At 40.3% G+C, this 22213-nt stretch overlaps 1 protein-coding gene across 1 annotated transcript in view; it reads right to left on the reverse strand.

Moving 5' to 3' along the window:
• WIF1 (WNT inhibitory factor 1) overlaps nt 1–16000 on the reverse strand; it is a 109202-nt gene extending 93202 nt beyond the window's left edge. Inside the window, exons 1-2 of the mRNA XM_070755633.1 lie at nt 15545–16000; nt 14177–14316 (exon numbers count right to left, since the gene is read on the reverse strand). Coding sequence (XP_070611734.1) covers nt 14177–14316; nt 15545–15698 — 294 coding nt within the window. The 5' untranslated portion in view covers nt 15699–16000. The remainder of the gene's footprint in view (nt 1–14176; nt 14317–15544) is intronic.
• Nucleotides 16001–22213: the final 6213 nt, after the last annotated feature.

Consider the following 22213-nt stretch of genomic DNA (forward strand, 5'->3'; position numbering starts at 1 on the left):
AATCCCAACTTCATGGACAGAAGCAAACCTAGCGTTAATTCCAAAAAAAGATACAGACCATACAGATATATCTAATTACCGCCCGATCTCTCTTTTAAACGCCGATTATAAAATCTTCACCTCTATCCTAGCGAATAGAATCAAAGGATTTCTAAACTATTTTATACATTCGGACCAAAATGGGTTTCTTCCCGGGAGACAGCTTAAAAATAATATCAGAATTGTGTTAGACACACTGGAGTATTATGAAGTTCATAACGAAAAACAAGTGGCGCTAATTTTTCTTGACGCCCAGAAGGCTTTCGACAATGTGTCCTGGAAATTCATGATTAAACAACTAGAATATATGGAATTTGGTCCCAAATTTATAAATGCAATAAAAGCCATCTACTCTGTCCAATCAGCCTATATTATTCTCAATGGGGACACATCGACAAAAATCTCTCTTTATAAGGGTACAAGACAAGGATGCCCACTCTCCCCTTTATTATTTATCTTAACCCTTGAAGTACTAACGAGAATTATTAGAGACAAGGAAGATATAAGGGGATTAAATTGCAAGAAAGGAACCTATAAACTCCAAGCTTTCGCAGACAACCTGGTGTTCAGTTTAGAAGATCCTTTAGACTCAGGTCCCAAATTATTAGAAGTCCTGGAAGATTATGGTGCAGTGGCAGGCCTCAAAATAAATAAAACCAAAACCCAAATTCTAACCAAAAATATGCGACAATCACAGAAAGATATATTATCAGCTAAATTGGACATTCAAATAACTACAAAAATTAAATACCTCGGCATCAATTTGACAAACAGAGTGTCTAGCTTAAAATCAAACAACTATGATACTCTAATACAGAGGTCCCCAACCGCCAGTCCGCGGACCGGGACCGGGCCGTTGGGGTTTTCCAGCCGGTCCGCGGCGCCGCTGCCCTCCCGGCAGAGGACATTATGCAGGACAGGATGGGGCGTCGGGCAGGGCAGGGAAAATCAGGAGGCTCCTTTGGCGGCTGGGGGCTGCCTGGCTTTGTGATTTTGGCTGGGGGGGAGTTAGGAAGGTCCTACTTCTCCCCCCCCCCCAGCCAAAAACTCAAAGCCTATCTGCTGGATACGGGCGATGAGCGGGACGAGTGGCGCCGAAGCCGGTGGCTGTGGCAGCTGCTGCAAGAGGCTTCCGCGCCGCTCGTCCCACTCATCGCTCCTGGGGGAACGGGCGAGGGCGTCGGAGACCCAAATCCCATCCTGCGTGGAGGGAGACGGAGCCAAGCGGGGCCCCCCGGAGACCTTTTCCCGTCTTCTTCTCCTCGCTCGCTCCCCTCATAACCATCCCTCCAGCCGCCAGTTCATCCGAAGCGGGTGCCCCCACTTGCAAGATCTCGGATCGTAACGCGTGCCGAAAAGTGAGTCTTTCTCTTCATGTTTTTCTCCAGGCGAGGGTCAAAAGAGAACAGCAGCCGCCCCGCTCGCGGGGGGATGCCCGTTCGTAGCTACGCCAGCCCGCCAAGCGTCGAGGGGGCTTCTGAGGCTGAAGGGAAGCGCCGGAATGCCCTTCCCGCATTTAGATTGCTTGCCGTTGGGGGAAACGGAGGAGGCGGCGGCGGTGGGGCGCGATCGCCAAGTTTCTGGAGCGAGGAGAAAAGAACCGCTCGAGCTTTGAAAAATAAAGAAGTGGGGTTATGGTTGGCGCTCGCTGATTTTATTATTATTATTGTTTGGTGGCTGAGTCTATTGAAGCCTCCCTTGAATGGAAGAGATGGGGAGAAAGAATCCAGCCTTTTCCCATCTACGGGGTTATGTTTTTGTGTGTGCGTGTGTGCGCCCGCGCGCGGCCCGGGCAGCCAAAGAGCCTCTGTTGTTAAACTCTCCCGAGAGCGGAGAGCCTCTTGCAGCAGCTGCCACAGCCACCGGCTTCGGCGCCGCTCGTCCCGCTCATCGCCCGTATCCAGCAGATAGGCTTTGAGTTTTTGGCTGGGGGGGGGAGAAGTAGGACCTTCCTAAGTCCCCCCCCCAGCCAAAATCACAAAGCCAGGCAGCCCCCAGCCGCCAAAGGAGCCTCCTCATTCTCCCCGCCCTGTGGAGAAGTGTGGAGGGCTGCGTCACTAAGCTCCACCCCTCCATAACCCCACCCCCATATGACCAAAGCCCCCCCCCCCACCGGGCCGTGGAAAACTCGTGTAACTTAAAGCCGGTCCCTGGTGCTAAAAAGGTTGGGGACCTCTGCTCTAATAGACCAAGTACAAGCAGACCTGTCAAAATGGAGGAACTTACAACTTTCCCTACTTGGGAGGATTGCAGCCATCAAACTGAATATATTACCCAAAATTCTGTTTTTATTTCAAACAATCCCCATACAATTAAAACAGGTTTTTTTTTAATAATCTGACTAAAGTAACTAACAATTTCATTTGGCAAAACAAACGCCCCCGAATTCGACTGAAATATTTACAAGGTAAGAAAGAAGAGGGAGGACTGGCTCTTCCAATCTGGAAGGATTACTATATTGCCGCTTCCTTGGCATGGACAAGAGAGTGGATGAGTCTAACTAATACCAGACTTCTTAGCTTAGAAGGCCACGATCTCCATTTAGGGTGGCACTATTATCTCTGGGACGAAAAACCGACAACCCATAAATATTTCTCTAACCATTTGATAAGGAAATCACTAATCAACACTTGGAAAAAAATTAAAATTAAATTATATAAAGGAACCCCCATGTGGTACGCCCCGTTAGAAGCCTACGTACATCCAAATTTATACAAAAGAAACAATATAATAAGATATAATGACATTCTAAACTCAAATGGAACAATTAAAACAAGGCTAGAACTAGAAAATTTGGGTCAAAAAGTGGAATGGTGGGAATACCTCCAGATCCAATCTAAATATAACAAAGACAAAAAAATATCTGGGATAAGGAAAAATGCCCTTCTAGACAAGCTATGTATAGGCCCTCAAGAAAAGCTAATTAAAAATTTCTATTGTTACTTAACTTACAATGATTTGGACAACTTTAATATAAAAATTAACGTTAAGAAATGGAACCTGGACCTCAAAACCGAAATTAAAGAGGAGGAGTGGCAAACACTCTGGACTAGGAATTATAAATTGACTATTGCCACTTCCTATAAAGAAAACTTGATCAAAATGTATTACCGATGGCATATTACCCCAATCAAGCTAACTAAATCAAACAACAAACTCTCTCCAAATTGCTGGAAATGCCAACGAGAATTGGGCACCTACTTCCACTTATGGTGGCAATGTACCAAAGCAAATTTATTTTGGAATAAGATCGGAATTTGGATCGATGAAATGTTAAATTTAACACTTGACAAAACTCCTGAATGCTTTTTATTGGGCATAACCAGACAAAATCTATCGAAATCCCAAGTACACCTAATCATTCATTTAGTAACCGCAGCTAGACTTTCATATGCGCAGTGGTGGAAGAACGAAGAAGTACCCCCAAATGAAGTAATAATTAAAAAAATATTATACTGTGCAGAAATGTCAAAATTGACTTCACAAGTTAGAAATGAATCCTCGGCTACGTTCAACGAGTGTTGGGACCCTTTTTATAACTGGCTAGGAAGCAAAAGCGAGAACAATAGGCTATAAGATTGTGATTTTTGACTCCACTTCGAACTGACACAAATCTGGTATAAATCATTTTATTATCTCATAAAATAACACGAGACGTTATATATATTTAGATATGTAGATTTATTATTATCTGTTAACTTCTCCGCAATGTGTTTATTTCAACTCCGGCATTGAACCCTTCTGATACAATCCTCGAAACATGGTAATGAGCATATACAATTTGACCCAATTTTCGTTCTCAATACAACTCCCCCGTTTACTCGCCGACACTTTTACTCGTTTTGTCTATAGGTTTTTCTTTTGTTTCTTTTTTTTTTTCCCTGTACTGTTTGTCCTTATGTTTCGAATTGTATCTTATGTTGTATTATATGATGTAAATGTTTTCATTTTAATAATAAAACAATTAAAAAAAAAAAAAGGAGTGTACTCACTTTTGTTGCCAGCAGTTTAGACATTAATGGCTGTGTATTGCATTATTTTGAGAGGACAGCACATATAAACTATTATACAAGCTACTTTACATTGTAGCATTTACATTGTCACGGCCCAATTGGGTTGAATGGCATGCATGTGTGTTGATTGGATTGTTTTGTGTCATGGATTTTATAATTAGAGTTTTATTGTTTATAATAGATAGATGGATGGATGGATGGATGGATGGATGGCTGGATGGATGGATGGATGGATGGATGGATGGATGGATGGATGGATAGATAGATAGATAGATAGATAGATAGATAGATAGATAGATAGATAGATAGATAGATAGATAGATAGATAGATAGATAGATGGAAGAATGGATGGATGGATGGACGGATAGAAAGATAGATAGATAGGTAGCCAAGTATTATTTCCTTAGGGTTGCCTGTTGTAATAATTCATGCTGGACCTTTGGGTCAATGTGCGGTTGGAGAACGGCAGGATGACTTGGGTAGGTATGAGTACATAATATAAGGCAAGATGGATTATATCCACATATTAAAATAAGTCATGCAGTAACACAATGAAACAATTAATAACAGTACCATGGTCAGAAGAGGTATGACTTGGTATTGATCTACGCATGCGTCGGATGGACTAGACGCACCAAGGGAAAGCTCCCCCATATGAAGAAGAAAAAATAAAAGTTAACCCTTAACTACCCTCTCTAGCTTACCAAAAGTGGATTGAGAGGAGAGTGAACTGAATAAGCTGTCGGAAAACTTTACCAGAAGGAGTTAAAAGTTGAAGCAAACAACTTTTTTTAACGAGGTTGGGTGAAGAAGTGAGCACAAAGGGAAAATGGCGTCTGCTGTGGAGCTGGAGAAGATGGACTCGCTGCTTAAAGGTTTTGCTGATATGGGTAAATTGCTCCAAGAGATGAAAAAAGATTTATCGGCACTGGGAACTGGAATGGCGGAACTGAAACAACAAACAAAAACTCAAGATTAAAGGATTGGAAAGCTGGAAGCGGGGAAATCTCGCCAGGAAATTTGCATCATAAATCTTGAAGATAGACAGCGTCGTGCTAACATACGCTTGAGAGGCTTCCCCAAAGATTTTTTTTGGGGGGGCAAACAACTTATTCAAGAAATCCTCCTGTGGTTTATCGAGAACAAAGTTACATGTGAGTTGCAAGAATTTGAAAGAGTGCATTGGGCTTTTGGACCTCGTAAGGGTGATTCAAAAGACATTGTTATTAGATTTGCTTCAGAAAGAAGAGCTGCAGAGATTTTTAAAGAACTGAAACAGATTTTAAACTTACGTTACAAAGCTTTTCCAATACGTGTTTTAAAAGATTTATCTGCCGAGACTCTCAAGATGAGAAATCAGATGAGAGAGGTCTCTTCTCAGCTGTATGAAAATGGGATCAAATTTTCTTGGAGATACCTTGCCACCATCATTGTGTTTAAAGATACCAAGTTTTTTCAGGCAAAGTCATTAGAAGAAGGAAGAAAGCTGCTTTTCCAATTGGGATTAAATCCAGAGGGTGCAATGCAGAGCCAGGCATCGATCGACCGGCCAGATGCAGCAGAACCGTTTCGCGAGTCAGAACAAAGCAAAGAGGAGAAAATTGCCGAGCTTCAAAGAGAATTGGCTTCACTTCAATCAGAGAAGCGAGATGAGCCACGTATCACCCGACAAAAGAAAAAAATAATAAACTGAACTGAGTTGTTGTGCTAATATGGTATTAAGTTTTTCAACTAATTAACCTTTTTTCTGTACTTCTGTACTTCTTGTTGGGGGTTCATGCTAGTTAACAAGGGGAGAGGAGGGAAGAAGGGGGGAATCTTTTATTGTCTTGTAAAATGGGGAAGAAGGGAGGGCTTTCAGAGGGAATGTAGATCTAAGAGTGCCTCTCAGTAACGGAAGGGTTTTTTCGTTGCCTTCCCCTGTGGGGGAGGTCAGGTTAGAGGCACCAGGGTGTGGATTCATTGGAAAAATAAACAATTCTCTGGCAGGCTCTGTTTTGTTGAAAGAGGAAATGCATTTAGTTTATGTAAATGAGTGATTTAGGCCTTTTATCTCTCAATGTAAATGGTCTTTCATCACAGAAAAAGCGATGTAGAATCATGAAGCTGGCTAAAGACTGTAAGGCAGATATTTTATTCCTTTCAGAGACTCATAAGGGAAGGGAAAAACAAATAGATTAGTAACAAATATGGAATGGGAAAAAGTTTATCAGTCGAAAGGAACGAACAAAGCAAAAGGGGTAGCTATTTTGGTTCACAGAAGAGTGGATTTTCAGTTAAGCAATATTAAGAGGGACAAGGATGGCAGAATGTTATTTATTAAGGGGAAAATAAGAAATAATCTAGTAACTCTAGCGGTTATTTATGCCCCTAACGTAAATGCAAAACAATTCATAATAAATGTAAAACGGAAATTAGATAATTTTGCGGAAGGTATAGTGATTTTAGCAGGTGATTTTAATTTGGAATTAACAACAGGGAAGGGGGAAAAGAAAAAGTTACATTTAAATAAAATTAATATGATGGACCTTCATCAAAACGTAGTTAATAGAGATACTTTCTATTCTGCAAGACATAATAAATTTAGCTGTATAGATTATATGTTAATTAATAAAACAGATAAGGTTAAGTTGAAGAAAGCAGAATGAAAGCTATCTGGCTATCAGATCATGCTCCTTTGTCAGCTGTGTTAGAAATAGAGGTTTGCAATAAACAAAGAATTTGGAGTTATAACCCCATTGTCTCAGCAAATGAGGAGAGTAGAATTAAATTACAAAAGGAACTCAATGGATTCTTTAGTATTAATGCAACAGGCGAGATTAAAGAAACAATAGTCTGGGATACACATAAAGCAGTGATGAGGGGTAATTGCATTAGTACGGAAGCTTTCCTTAGGAAATCCTGGAATGTTAAGAGAAATAATTTATTAAAAGAGATAGAATTAATCCAAGAAACCCTAAAAATTACAAGAAACAGAGAATGGAATTTATTATTATCATTTAAGAAAAAGCAATTACAATTACTTGATGAGGAAAATTGGAATAAAATGAATATGATTATGAAACATAGAATTAGAAGTTGGAACAACAAATCTATGAAGCAAATGGTACACTATTTGAAAAAAAGAAAAGAGAAATCTTTTATCTCTGCTTTAAAAGATAAGGATGGTCTAATAAAACGTAATACTGTAGAAATGGAAAAAATAATGAGAGATTTTTATGGGGAATTATATAAAAAAGAGTATGTTGTTTCACAAACTTCAGAGGTTAAAAAGCAATTAAAGGAAGAGGACAGTCAAATGTTAAATGCAAAAATTACAAGTGAGGAGATATCTAGAGTTATTAAGGGATTGAAACCTGCTAAAGCTCCAGGTCCAGATGGTTTTACAGCTGAATATTATAAAGTGTATATGAATGAATTACTACCGTATATGGAGAAATTGTTTAATAATGTAATGGAAACTTTTGAAACTCCACAGACGTGGAAAATGTCAGAAATTATAACGGTCCCAAAACCAGATCGTGATTTAACGGATCCTAGTTGCTATCGCCCCATTAGCTTGTTAAATCAGGACTACAAGATATTTATGAAAATATTGGCAAATAGGGTGGAGAATATATTACCAAAAATAATTGGAGAAGATCAATATGGATTTGTGAAAGGAAGGAAAATCTTTGAACCAATAAGAAACGTGATCAATGTTTTACACCATGCTACCAGTACTAAAAGGAAATTAAGCATTTTAAAATTAGATGTTTATAAGGCTTTCGATAAAGTTAATCATGAATACCTATTTCAACTATGTAAAGATTTAAATATTGGAAATAAATTTTGTAAAGTTATAGAAACAATATATAAGGATAATGTAGCTCAAATTAGAGTAAATGGCAATAGAACAGAAATGATTAAAATTCAAAATGGAACTAAACAGGGTTGCCCATTATCCCCAATGCTATTCGCATTAGCAATTGAGACCTTAGCAAATAAAATTAGAAATGATAAGGAATGGAGAGGCTATCAAATAGGGGAATTTGAATTGAAATTAAACTTATTTGCAGATGATGCTATAGTAATGTCTGAAACCCCAATTGAAATGATGAAAAAAATAATGATATTACTTCAGGAATTTAAAGATCAATCTGGGCTTAAGGTTAATATAGAAAAATCAGAGATAATATGTTTAAATACTGGCCCCAAAGAGCAAATTGAAATTCAAAAAATCTCAGGATTGAAATTAGGTTGTAAAAAAATGAAATATTTGGGAATTTGGTTACTTAAAAATCCATCAAAAATAACAACGGCCAATTACAACTTAATATGGAAAAAAATCCAGAAGCAGATCAAAAATTGGAAGGGTAAAAATTTAGGAAGAATGGCTAAGATTAGGGCCCTTAAGATGATGATAATACCAAAGATGATGTATTTGTTTCAAGTTTTACCGGGCAGTTTTCCTGAGGCAAAATTAAGAGAATGGGATAATAGATTAAACTTTTGGATTGAAGGAGAGAAAAAATCCAGAATAAGGAAGCATTGGCAGTTTGCACAAGAAAAAGAAGGAGGTTGGGGAAGCCCATGCCTAGTATTATATAGAAATGCATTTCAAATCGAAAGGTTAATCGAGCTACAGTTATGGGGGGGAAAGAAATGGGTAGAATTAGAAAGAGAAATTATATAAATTATATTAGAAAGAGAATAATATAAATAACAAAGAATTATTATTTAAAAATTGGAGTAGAATTGAAACCAGTACCCTAAGTGATCCTTTTAAAGCATGTTTAGAAATATGGCTTAAATGGCAGAGGACAAGTGGAATAAAGATATCCAAGCTATCAACGTTACATGTACTGAATATAGGGGACGATGCTAATTTAACTAGAATTATTAAAATATTAAATAGTAAAGGGGTAATGAGAATGGAACAGTTATATGAGAAAGATGGAAGAGTTAGTAGAACTAGATTGGAATGGTGGATCGGTAAACAGCAATGGTTGCAGATTAATGCAATATGTATATATTTAAATAAAAGTGAGAATAAAGAAGCCTTCTTACGAGAAGAAAATAGCTTGGAAAAAATAATAAGGGTAAAGATAAATGAAAGTAAAGCACAAGCCAGTAACATATATAGAATGCTATTGCAGAGGGAAGAAGAAGTAGTTAAAAGTTTAACAAGATGTTGGCAGGATGACTTACAAATAGACGAAAGAGAAATGGAAGAAACAATAGTAAATATATATAAGATTAAAAATACGAGAGTTAAAGAGATGAGAAGAAAAATCTTACATAAGTGGTACTATACACCTGTACAAATTGCACACTTCCAGGGGAAAGAGAAGGGTAAATGCTGGCATGGATGCCAGAAAAAAGGAATTTTTATGCATATGATCTGGGAATGTACAGAAATACAGAAATTCTGGAAGGTAGTCCAGAATGAAATTAATAAAATGTTAAACATTAATTGGATAATTACAAAAGAAACAGCAATCTTAATTAAATATAGGGAACTAGGAGAATCTAAAGAAATTAAAACTGTAGCATTGGAAAGTGCTCAAGCGGTGATAGTATTAGGATGGAAAGACTCTACAAAATGGACACTACAGAATTGGTACTGGTACATGGTGGATCACATACATTTTGAAATTATGGAAATAAGATTAAATAATTTTGATGAGAATAAACTAGAGAAGCTGATGGTGCGATGGAACAGGGTAAAAGATTATATGTTAAGTAGAATCTGTGATGTAAATACGAAAAATAAATTACAATCACTCTTTTAGTAAAAATCGTTCAAGATAGAGCCAAGGATCAATAGATAGATAAATAATTTAAAATTCTTTGAATCCTTCTATAGGGGTGGTGGGGGTGACGGGGTGTGTGTGTTGTTTGGTGATGGGCACATGCACTGTGCACTGTTATATGTTTGTTTTTTGTAAACCTATAAAATCAATAAAAATTTATTTAAAAAAAAAAAAAGAAGAGGTATGACTTTATATGAAATATATCACCACTGACCTGTCACCTAGTAGTATGGTAGGAAGATCAGAGAGAAAAGCAGAACTATAATGAGGCAATAACTCAGTAGAGACAACTCAATAGAGGGAATGGAAATTGTAAATGTGGCACAGCAAGAAATTCATACATAGGACAAAAGTAATCATGTGAGCCATTGCTATACGTGTAACTGCTTAGCATATGTAACCCAATAAAATAGAGTCCTGGTCTTCGGTTAGGGCCGTCTCAATTTGAACCAATGCTGTGTGCATTGCCTTCTTTCATCCCTGAGGTTGACCCACTGGTTTGGGGGGGGGGGTTGGAAACCCCTCATTTGGTGACCCCCGACGTGATCCAGATAAAGGACTCATCGCCTGGTCTGACCATGTTCCCTTGTTTGACTGCATGCCGAGGGAAGGCTGTTTGCGAATGGAGCACCCTTTGTTGGTGAGTATGGGATCAGACTTCTCTAAGTCCCAAATAGCTCACTATGAGGAGCTTAAAGAAATCACCATAATAATACTTAAAAATAATGGTAAGAATTTTTCTATGCCATCAAAGAAAGATTTGATTTCCCTTCTAAAATATATTTACCAAAATTGTCCCGCTTATCCAGAGAAAGGGAGTTTGAAATGCTCCTCCTGGATTAAATTAGGAGCCTTCTTTCATGAGTCTCAGAGGGCTCCCCCTAAAATTTTATCTACTTGGCGGATTATTATGGAATGTTTTCAGATGAAGGGTTGCTTAAAGGTGAAGATCCTTCTCCGCCATCATATCAATCAAAATCAGGAAAGCCCGCATCTTCCTCCACACATTTTGGTTCTTATTCGGTCATGTCCACTGCTCCTTTGGCTCCTCAAAACCCTACACCTATTTCTGCAGGAGCCATAGCTCAAGGAATTTTTGAAGCAAAAAGGTCTGGGGATTTGAACATGGAGGAACTACCTCTTTGTGCTCCTTTATACAATGACGCTTCAGGGGCAACTGTTGTTCAGCCACTTCCTATTAAGATTTTGAGGGAGCTGAAGCAGGCAGTTTCCTTGTATGGGGTGCAAAATTCTTCTACCTATGTGATGGTCCCAAATGACTGGAAAGATCTTATGCGAATGATTCTTCCAAAAAGAAAAGAAAAGGAGGAATCCCTCTCTGAGTGCTGTATATTCAACTGATGATGTCCGCATCAACTACAGAGGCTGTTTCCATGCCCGTCCAGGAATCCGGGCTGGATCACCCTCCAACTTATGATGAAATTTTTACTGATCCTCAAAATATCTTCCACCAGGAGGATGCCCTTTTCTGCGCATTTGTAAACACCCCTCCCATATGACTTTATGGGATGGGTTAAATGGACCCATGTCATGTATGTCACTTTTCCTGCATGTTTTTATTTTCGTATTGTGTTTTCTGTGCATATCTCTTCTTATTGCTCTAGTTATCTGTTTCCGTGCTCCCACTTACACCCACTCTAGGCGTTCTGTGGACCTGCGATGACTGGATTGTAATATTTCTCTACATCTCGCAAATATTTCAAATGTTTCTACATTTTGTTTGTTGCAAACTGTTGACATGCATATGATTCTTGGAAATTGTTTGATTCCTGTATGTACCCACCTTTCTGTATTCCTCAATGACTCCTCTCTGTCAATGTTTTTAACTGCTCAGCAACTACAATATACCCAGTCTCATGATTGGGGTCCCATGTTATATCGTCTCAACTAGCAAATGCTCTGTCCTACACATTGGGGGGGGGGGGGAAATTGAACTTCAAATACAAACTGAATAATCAAATTATCACAGATAATCCCCACTCGGTTAAAGACCTCGGTATACTAATAACAAAAGATTTAAGTGCCAAAACCCACTGCAACAACATAGCCAAGAAGGCTTCAAGAGTTGTAAACCTAATCCTACGTAGCTTCTGCTCTGGCAATCTCACACAGCTTACAAGAGCTTGCAAAGCTTTTGCCAGACCCATCGTTGAATACAACTCATCTGTTTGGAACCCATATCGCATCTCAGACATTAACACCCTTGAAAATGTCCAAAGATCCTTCACCAGAAGAGGCCTTCATTCCTCCATGCAAAATAGAATATCCTACGAGACTAGACTTTCAATCCTGGACCTAGAAAGCCTAGAACTAAGACGGCTTAAACAACATCTAAGTATTGCCCACAAGATCATATGCTGCAACGTCCTGCCTGTCGGCGACTACTTCAGCTTCAACCACAGCAACACAAGAGCACACAACAGATTTAAACTTAATATTCACCGCTCCAAACTTGACTGCAAAAAATATGGCTTCAGTAACCGAGTTGTCGAAGCATGGAACTCATTACCGGACTCCATAGTGTCATCCCCAAACCCCCAACACTTTACCCTTAGATTATATACGGTTGACCTATCCAGATTCCTAAGAGATCAGTAAGGGGCGAGTACAAGTGCACTAGAGTGCCTTCCATCCCCTGTACTATTGCTCTCCTATATCTCCTATACCTTTCTTCTATTCTTTCATTGATATGTTCTAATTACTATATCTTCTTTTCTATTCTTTCATAGATATATATTTAATATGAGTATCTCCTCTATAACCTTCATCATGTATTTTACTATGTGTATATGTATATACCCACTAAAACTGTCATTGTGTTTTGGACAAAATAAATAAATAAATAAAAATAAATAAATAAAATCTAGTGAGTAAGGGAGGAATAGCATGCCTGAATCACAGTAGCCACAGTTGTAAGTTGTGATACTACCTTGGAAATCACATAAAAGTTTGTGTACCAGTGATCAATCATCTCCTTCAAATACTTATTATTAATTAGGAAAACCAGTTTGGTATAGTGTTTAAGGCACCAGGCTAGAAACCAGAAGACTGTGAGTTTTAAACCCGCTTTAGTCATGAAAACCAGGTGGATGACTGTCTCTCTCTTAGCACATCTCACCTCAGATCTCAAGGAATGGAGCAACTTACAAATTTCATTAATGGGATGAATTGTGGCTATTAAAATGAATATATTACCAAAAAATATTTTTATTTCAAGTAGCTCCAGTAAATCTAGATAAAACATTTGAATAAATTGGTCTCTAAATTTGTTAGCCTTTCTCATCTCACAGGATTGGGGGGAGGAAAATAGGAAGGGGAAGGAATGTTAGATAGTTTCACCATCAATAAAAGTGGGGTATTAATTAACTAACTAATTAATTACATCAACAGCACAATTGCATTAACATAGGCAGTTCTCAAATCCACCCAAAAGTGACTTCAGTCAATTTACCTATATTTAAATATGGATACAAAATCTCAGGCTGCTGACCCTATACAGTCCTTAAAAACTTTGTATGCAGCCTTCTTGAATCCTAAATGAAGTGATAATATTGAATAGAACAGAATAGAACAGATCGATTGTTAAATATTAAAGGAGTTATATCTATATTAAATTTTAATTAAATCTACAAGTCAATGAAATGAAATTACATTTAGCTTTTCTTTCATTTCTATTCCCTAAGGAATATGTGTTCTCAAAGGTGGTGTTCATCTGGTTTGGATCAGTTCAGGGGATCCGGTAATAGCGACCTGCAGGTAGGGTGGGTCCATCCCGCTCACCTTCCCCCAGCACTATGCTGTCCTATTTAGGCACACTTTAAAGCTGCTCTTGGTAATACTCTTGGTAATCCCAGAGTAGAGGCTAGGAAAGAGCTGCATGCAGCCTCCTATCCAATTTGTTCTGCCCTTAGAACTCCCAAGATTGTGCCACAAAAATTAAACAGCAAGATAGTGGCCTTAGGTTGGACAATATTTTGTCTTTCAAAACACTTATTTAATGCTTTAAATGAGATGTATTTAAGTATTGGCCCTGGCTCAAAATACTTATTTTGAGGGACTGTTTCTATCTGAAACTGAGTTTCATTAGAGGGACACATACAGAGAAAGTATGCCTATCATAAGACTTGATTAATTCATATTTCACCAGGCATATACTAATTCAAAGTCTAATTTTGTAGACTTTGCCTTTTTGATGTAATTCTAAAATTCAATAAAAATTGATCCAGTTAAAAAAAATTATCTTCTCCCCTTCCTGTCACTTCCACCCCAACAGTGCCAAGTTATACCAGTCTATACCATCTACCTACCTTTCCTGTTGCTTGCCAGGTGAAATTCATAGACTGAATGTTGACAGGGATAGCTGGCATTCTTTGTTGAGCTTTTCTGAAATCGTGAGTAAATGGGGCCATTTTCCCTTCTGAAACAATCAGAATATCCTCTTCAAAGCCTGTAAAATAAAACCAATTAACTTGAAACAGGCAGTAAATTAAATACTAACATGGGATGAAAAGCAAGCATTCAGTCTGAAGGGGTTTTATAGGAAAATATGCAGGCTCGGTCAGAGAGTTACTCTGTCACAACTATGGCAGAAATTCATATGTACTGAGACATGCCAATTCAGTCACTTATGGGAATAAAGAATGTATAACATATAAAAAAAGAAATCCACCATCATGCATTACTATACGTTTTTTGGATTTAACCCCATAATGTCTGGGAAATAGTTGTTCCGCGTCATTCATCAAGGTTACTCATAGAATAGAAATGTAAGCATTAAAAAAATTCTGTATAAAAAGAATCACTTGATTGACTGATTATGTTTAATCATTTTTTACCCTTACATTGATACGAAGTCAATACCCTTCCACAAAACTTTGTAGAAAAAAAACACTGCTAATCCATTCATGTTTACAATTGCTATTCTGTATGCAACATATGTAGGTAACTTTTCTCTGTTCAGTGCTAGAAAGACAAGGGTGGGGGAAACGGCAATTGTCTCCTTAACTACTTTTTCAGGAATTTTGTTTGGTGGAAGCCAAATACCCCAAGGGACTTTTCATTTTCTTTAGTAATTGTCTTGTATATATACTCATGGGGGGAGGGGGCACGGGGAGAGAACCAGCAGACCCAAGGTTTAATCCATCATTTGGTATGTCTGCATCCAGTCATCTGCATCCCTCCGTTTTTCCCCCTAATAGCTATCCAGGGGCTTACACCAAAGATACTTCAGGCAATGCATAGCCATTCTCGATGACCAATAGCCATTGGTAGTCTTATACTTTAAGAAACTTCTTGCTTAATTGTCCAAACTGGCAGCTATAAGCACATCTAATGGCAATGGATTCCAAAGTTCTACTCCAGCGCTTTTTGTACCAAGGCTTAAGAGTTAAAGTTATCTTGTGGAGAATCCACGTGCCAAAGAGGATGCGAATGGGGAAAGGTAAAATCCGATGCCCTTCCCAAGTTTGAGAACCAATCTCATATTTCCCACCCAAGATCCTGGCCCCAGATGAGTAGGAACGGAGCTGTGACATATATATATCCAGACCCAGACCCAGATTAGAAACGTCTGAGCGAGGGCGCACGCTGACGGCGGGCAAAGAGAGGAGATTCTGGCGAGCCCCTTTGGCGCGCTCTCCTTTGCCCGAACCAGCGCGAGCCCCAGCCTTACCTACCGATCAGCATGCGGGCTTGGTGAGCGTCAATCCACATGTAGAGGGTGTCTTCCTGGCGCTGTGCGCCACGCAAAAGCGGCAGACTGGCGAGGCACAAGGTGCCGCAAAGCCAAAGCACTGCTGAGCAGAAGGCGCTGATTCCATGCCGCGCCATGCCGTGCTTGACTTATCTGTTCCACCGGAAAAGGGGGGGGGGGAGAGAACTCAAGAAAAGACGCCTTTCCTCAAGGTAGCGCCTTCCCGCGTCCTGCTGCTTCCCGCTCGGCTCTTCTCCGTCCCGAGCGGTGTCTCACTTCTGCACGGCGGGGTCGGGCTGGCGGCGGCTGTTGTCTTGCTCTGCGGCGGCTGGAGGTGGGCTTGCCTTTTGGCAGCCGCAGCAGTTGTGAGAGCGGGGCTAGGAGTAGGGAACGTGTGTTTAGGAGTGAGCGCGCCGAGCCAGTCCCGCTAGGCGGCAGCAGCGACGGTCTTCCAAGAAGCGGCCCTTGGAGAAGTTTGAGGAGAACGCGGCCTATCAGCACCGAGGAGGTGGAGGAATCGCGAAGGGAGGAGGGGGGAAATTTACAGACCTCGGGCTGGGTAACTGGTTTCTATTTTTGCAATACTTTTATCCTACCGTGCTTCCTCTCTACATTCTTCTTATTGCGGTTGTACTCATTTTTGTTTCGCCATTTATAATGTGCAGGTTTTTATTTCTTGTTTTTCATTGTGGAAACGTAAGACAAGAATGGATATTTTGAAATCAAAATGCCACAAACAGTGGGATTTAAAAAAAAACCCAGAACAACAGTGTAGGTAGGAGCTGCTGATACCAGAGGAATTGTTTAATCTGTCATGTGCACCTCTATAACTGTCTGGTTTGTCACTACAACCAATCAAGTAAAACACAGATTTCAACAGATAATTAGAACTGCAGAAAAAACAATTGCTACCAATCTGCCTGAGGACCTGTATACTGCACAAGCAAGAAAGAGGGCTGTGAAAATCTCTAGACCTCTGGCATCCTGGACATAAAGTTTCAACTTCTACATTTAAAACGATGCTATAGGGCACTGAACCTCAAAACAACTAGACACAAGAACAGTCCCCCCCCATGCCAACACTCTGCTAAATAACTAATTCCCACAACACTATCAGACTATCTAAAAAAGCAGTACAGTGTTCCCTCAATTTTCACGAGGGTTACGTTCCAAGACCTCCCGTGAAAGTCGATTTTCCGCGAAGTAGCGGTGCGGAAATAAAAACACAATTTTTGGCTATGGACAGCCAAAAACTACCCCTCTCACCGGCTTTCTTCGGACATGGGTCCTCCTGCAGCAGCGCTGGCGGCCACCGTTCCCCGTAGGCACCCGTCCGCCCGCCGTTCGCCTGCCCGCCCGCCGTTCGCCCAGCCACCCGCCGTTCGCCCGGCCGCTTGCTCGCCGCTTGCTCGCCGCTCCCCCGCCGTTCACCTGGCCACCCGCCGTTCGCCCGGCCGCTCGCTCACCGCTCGCCCGTTCGCCCGCCCACCGTTCGCCCGCTCGCCCGCCCGCCGTTCGCCCGTTCGCCCGCCCGCCGTTCGCCCGTTCGCCCGCCCGCCGTTCGCCCGTTCGCCCGCCGTTCGCCCGTTCGCCCGCCCGCCGCTCGCCTGCCCGCTCGCCGCCCGCTCCACCTCTCTTTCTCCTCTGCTGCAAGAGAGGCGGGACAGGCATTTTCCGGAGACTGGTGGGTGCACGGGCCGGCGCGTGAGAGAGAAAGAGGGGGGAGAGCAAGAGATAGCAGAGCAAGAGATAGAGAGAAAGAAAGAGTGAGAGAAAGAAAACAAGAGAGGGAAAGTGAGAAAAAGAGAGAGAGCAAGAGGGGGAGAGATAGAGAAAGAGAGAGAAGGAAAGAAAGAAAGAGATGAGAGAGGGAGGAAGAGAGTGTGAGAGAGGAAGAAAGCAAGATAGAGAAAGAGAGAGAAAGAAAGATGAGAAAGGAAGGAAGAGAGTGAGAGAGAGGAAGAAAGAGAGAGAGAGAGAGAAGAGTGGAAGGAAGAGAGAGAGAAATGATAGAAAAAAGGGAAGAAAAAAGAGAAATGAGAAAATGATTGAAGCAGAGAATGACAGGAAAGAAAGAGAAAGAGACAGAGAAGTGATTCTTGGTGATGACGTATGACGTCATCGGGTGGGAAAAACCGTGGTATAGAAAAAAAACCGTGGAGTATTTTTTAATTAATATTTTTTGAAAAACCGTGGTATAGCGTTTCGCGAAGTTTGAAGCCGCAAAAATCGAGGGATCACTGTATTACCATCATTATTCTCATTTTCTTTATTCCCTATCTCCTGGTTTTTTTATGACTAGGTATAACTTTGTTGCTTATCACTATTCTTATATGTACATTGGGAGCTTATTTACTGGGGGGGAAAGTTCCTCGTGTGTCTAATCACACTTGGCCAATAAGGAATTTTATTCTATTCTGTAGTTAAGGTCAGTTAATACTTTTATATCCTTTATTAATGCCTTAACACATTGCTGAAGTCTAAAAGAAACCAAAACTGCTTCTACAGCCAAATTCAGTAGTCATATAGGACCAGCAAGTATTGATGAAAGCATCCCTGAAAACAGGCAAAAAGTTATTTTTGTAAGCAGCCTATAATGCCACTTTCCTACCAAGGGAGGAAAAGGTGCTGATGAGCCAGGGGTGGGCTACTAGCCAGAATGCCTAATTAGGCTCGCCTCTTCAGCTCTGGAGGTCCCGTGAGTTTGAGCAGAGTTAAGCTGCTGTGCCGTGCAGGCAATGTTCCCTCTAATTTTTTTTTGGTGTGAGCAGAAAAGTATAGTGTCTGAGCGGCAGTCACTTTGGGACTGGACGGCATAGAAAATAAATAAATAAATAAATAAATAAGGGAAAAAATTCAAGATACCTCTCCTATCTCTCCCCCTTTTCTCTCATTTCTCCCTCTTCCTCCCTTTTTCTCTCATTCCTTCCATCCCTGTCTCTTCCTCCCTAGTGTGTGTGTGTGTGTGTGTGTGTGTGTGAACTCTTGAACCATTTCCAAAAAAAGGTGAGGGCTGGGTTTTTTTCCTGTTATTATTTGAGTGCTTTTTACCATATGCTTTAAATCAAGAGTCACTTCTCTCTCTCTTTTGTTTCTCTCTCTTTCCTCTAATTCTCTGCCTCAATAATTTTCTCATTTCTCTTTTTTTCTTTCCTTTTTGCTCTCATTTCTCTCTCTCTCTCTCTTCCTTCCTCTCTTCTATCTCTCTCTCTTGCTTTCTTTCTCTCTCCCCCCTCTTCCTACCTGTTAAACAGTGGCCGGCTCCGTCTTGATGCGGGCCGTCGTCGTCTTGTACTGGGATTGGGTGGCGGAGGGGACCCGGCAGCAGTGGGCAGCCCCCAGCGTGGCGGCGGAAGAAGAGGAGAAGCTTGTGCTTCAGCCTCACTGGGGCCTAGACCAGACCCATCACCCCGGGCTCCAGGGGGCAGCCCCGGCGCGGCAGCGGGGGAGGAGGAGGTAAAGCCGGCTGCCTGGGGAAGTGGCACATTTGAAAAATGAGCTCCTTTTCAAAAGCACTGCTTTTCCCCAGGCAGCCGGCTTCGCATCCTCCTCCCCCGCTGCCGCGCTGGGGCTGCCCCCTGGAGCCAGAGGCGACGGGCCCGGCCTCAGCCCAGGTGTTGCCGAAGCACGAGCTTCACCTCCTCTTCTGCCGCTGCGCTGGGGGCTGCCTGCTGCCGCTGGGTCCCCTCCACCACCCAATCCCAGTACAAGACGGTGGCAGCCCACATCAAGATGGAGCCGGCCACCATTAAACAGGTAGGAAGAGAGGGGAGAGAGAAAGAGGGGGCAAGAGGGGGGAGAGACATCCACTCAAAGCCCCACAGAGCTGCTGCCGCTGCCTCCCTCCTTCCATCCCAGCACAGGCCGAGCCTCAATTACTCAGGGAAAGGGCGGAAGTGCCTGATGGGTGCTGCCATCTTTCCCTGAACTGACGGGGGCAAAGTGGAATGGGGAGCGCGCAGTTTTTCAAATGAAGAAAAACCTTGTCACTCCCCGCCCCCAACTCCGACACCCAGCTCAGCTGGGCAGCCTTGGAAAAGGCTGGAGGGTATTTTTCTGTGCGTGCCTACGCAGGTGCGCACCTTAGAGGCAACATAGCGTGCAGGTAGTGAAATTGTGCACAGAGACACAGGTGTGCCCATGTTCCAGCAAGGATTGTTGCTTTCACACATGCAAAAAAACACATGGTGCCTGGAACACGGGTGCACCTGCGTCTCCGTGCACAATTTCGCTTTCTGCATGGGCATAGCAGCATAACTCCACTCAAACTCACGGGACCTCCAGAGCCACAGAGGCGAGTCCAATTAGGCATTCTGGCTAGTAGCCCACCACTGTGATGAGCTGATAGGACAATCAGCTTACCTATGTCTTGTTTTATTTTATTTACTTCTCTATCTGTTAAAAAATAACAAAAGAGTATTGACGCAAAAAAACAAGAGCATTTTACAAAACTGCCCCCTCCAGGTTGCCCAAGTCTTCTGCAATTCAAAAAGACTGAGAAGACCACATTTTTTAATGTTATTTATTGGCAAATAGTTTTTCATTCTTATTCATTCATATTTTGCATCAGAGAAGATTATATCTTCTTTTCTCCATAATCTTTGTATTTGAGACATTGTGAAGCAGATGGTCCCATCACCCGGAAGATGTCTACTAGACTACAGATATTCAAGCAAAGCAGATATATGTGTAATGTACACATAATGTAAATATTTTACATGCTTTATTTATATTTAACACAAAGCAGAAAAGCAAGAAAATCAGACATACAAGAAATTGTCCAAGTATTTTTTTAAAATATTGTTAGACTTTTACTTAAATTAGCTGTGTGACACAAGTGTCTTCCACGTCAGCAGTTGTACCTTCGCAGGACTTTTATTGCACAATCAATTTGTATTATTCACAAGATGTTATAATGGCATTAGATTACATACATAATGTGAAACTGTTCTGTATTTTTCCCATATTCCTGCCATTACTCTAAGAGTTATTCCTCACAGTTAACCAGGGGGTGGCTTTATTATATGATAATTTAACAATATGAACATGAAAATAAGTCAAGTTTGCCTTCGATATTATAAGCAGTCATGCTTTCAAGTAAATTTTACATACAAATTTGCTATTTAAGGCAGTGAGGACCTCTGCTGGCTGATCTTCCTAACAACAAATTGTTAAGAAATTTTTACAATTTTAAAAATAATTTGATTTGCACATCCCAGTAAAACGAACCAATAGCACGATTAGATTATGTAAATAGATTTCACCATAATGTATCCTCCTCCCTTTAAATTGCTGCCACTAGCATCTATAAGTGCATTTTTTATTTTAATTTTAATTCTACTTTAGATAGAAAATCCTTTAGCTGAAATTTTGATGTTTCAGCAACTTCACTCTATTAACCAAAACCGATTCATAGGATTTTTTTAGTTTTAAAACAGAATATGCTATCTGTAAGAAAAAATAGTATGTGAAAAATTATTATAGAAAAAATGTGTTTGCACAGTAACTACAATTAAGGTGTAAAAAAATACCACCTTATATAATACAGTATTTACAACAGATTTTATGAAATGAGCTATATTCTTCTTTAACCAAAATTTGTTTCACCATTTGATAAAAGAAACTGTATTTTTGAAAAGCATACAAAACCTGTTCTCAGTTTTAACCAATATATTATAAAGTTAAAGGATACAGTCACAAGTTTACAAATTAAAATTTGTTCTTTTATTATTTTGTTTTCATATACTTATACAAGGCACAATTAAAAATGTACAATTTATATTGTGATAAAGTATTTGTCTGTAAAGAAATGTATAGGAGCCACCCAGACCTGTGTTCTGCACAAGATGGGTGGCCATATCTTTTAAATGAATGAACAAATAAACAAATAAGTAAAGCCAGAGGCTATCTGGACATCAATGGGACTAATGCTGGGGTAAATGTAAATAGAAAATTGCATGAGAGAATTTACAGTATTTTTAAAGTCATAATTAATTCTAATACAAAATTTATTAAACTTGTATGCCACCTGATTCTCAACACCTCTAGATGACTCACAACAATCAAAGAAATTACATTCACATCAATAAACTATAAAAGATAACCCCAATTTACCAGCTTCCCCCAGGAAGTGTGCTGTTGTCACTGTGCTAATAAACAGAAACCTTTGTAGCCTGCTTCTAACTTATTTTTCCTTTGCCTGCCTTTCTCTTTCAATTTCAAATAAGACATGGACTAGATTTAACTTCCAACAATAAATAATAACCACCAGCTTAAATCACACCCAAAATAATTTAAGATTTAAAATTATGATTCTTTCTTGTGTTCATTTCCTTACTGAAATGGTAACAGCAGTTGACAAATATAAAATTGTTCATCACAACACAAATTCAAAGCTTTCAAAATTCCTTCTCTCTCGTGACATAATCAAGGAAGAAATTACCTAAATTCTAGTTCCAATTCTATGCATACTCGCAGATACAACCAAACCAAAAAAGAAGTGTTTAAGATGGAAATGTTATTATTTCCAGCTTGAACAACTCAGCGCCCTGAATTCACAACAAATTGGAATCCAAGTTGGATCAAAGGTGGTGTTTATAGTAAACAATACTTTTAGAAGGAAATTTCATCTATTCCAGCACTTTTCAGCAAA

This window comes from Erythrolamprus reginae, chromosome 6 (assembly GCF_031021105.1).
Source record: "Erythrolamprus reginae isolate rEryReg1 chromosome 6, rEryReg1.hap1, whole genome shotgun sequence".
Taxonomy (NCBI): domain Eukaryota; kingdom Metazoa; phylum Chordata; class Lepidosauria; order Squamata; family Dipsadidae; genus Erythrolamprus; species Erythrolamprus reginae.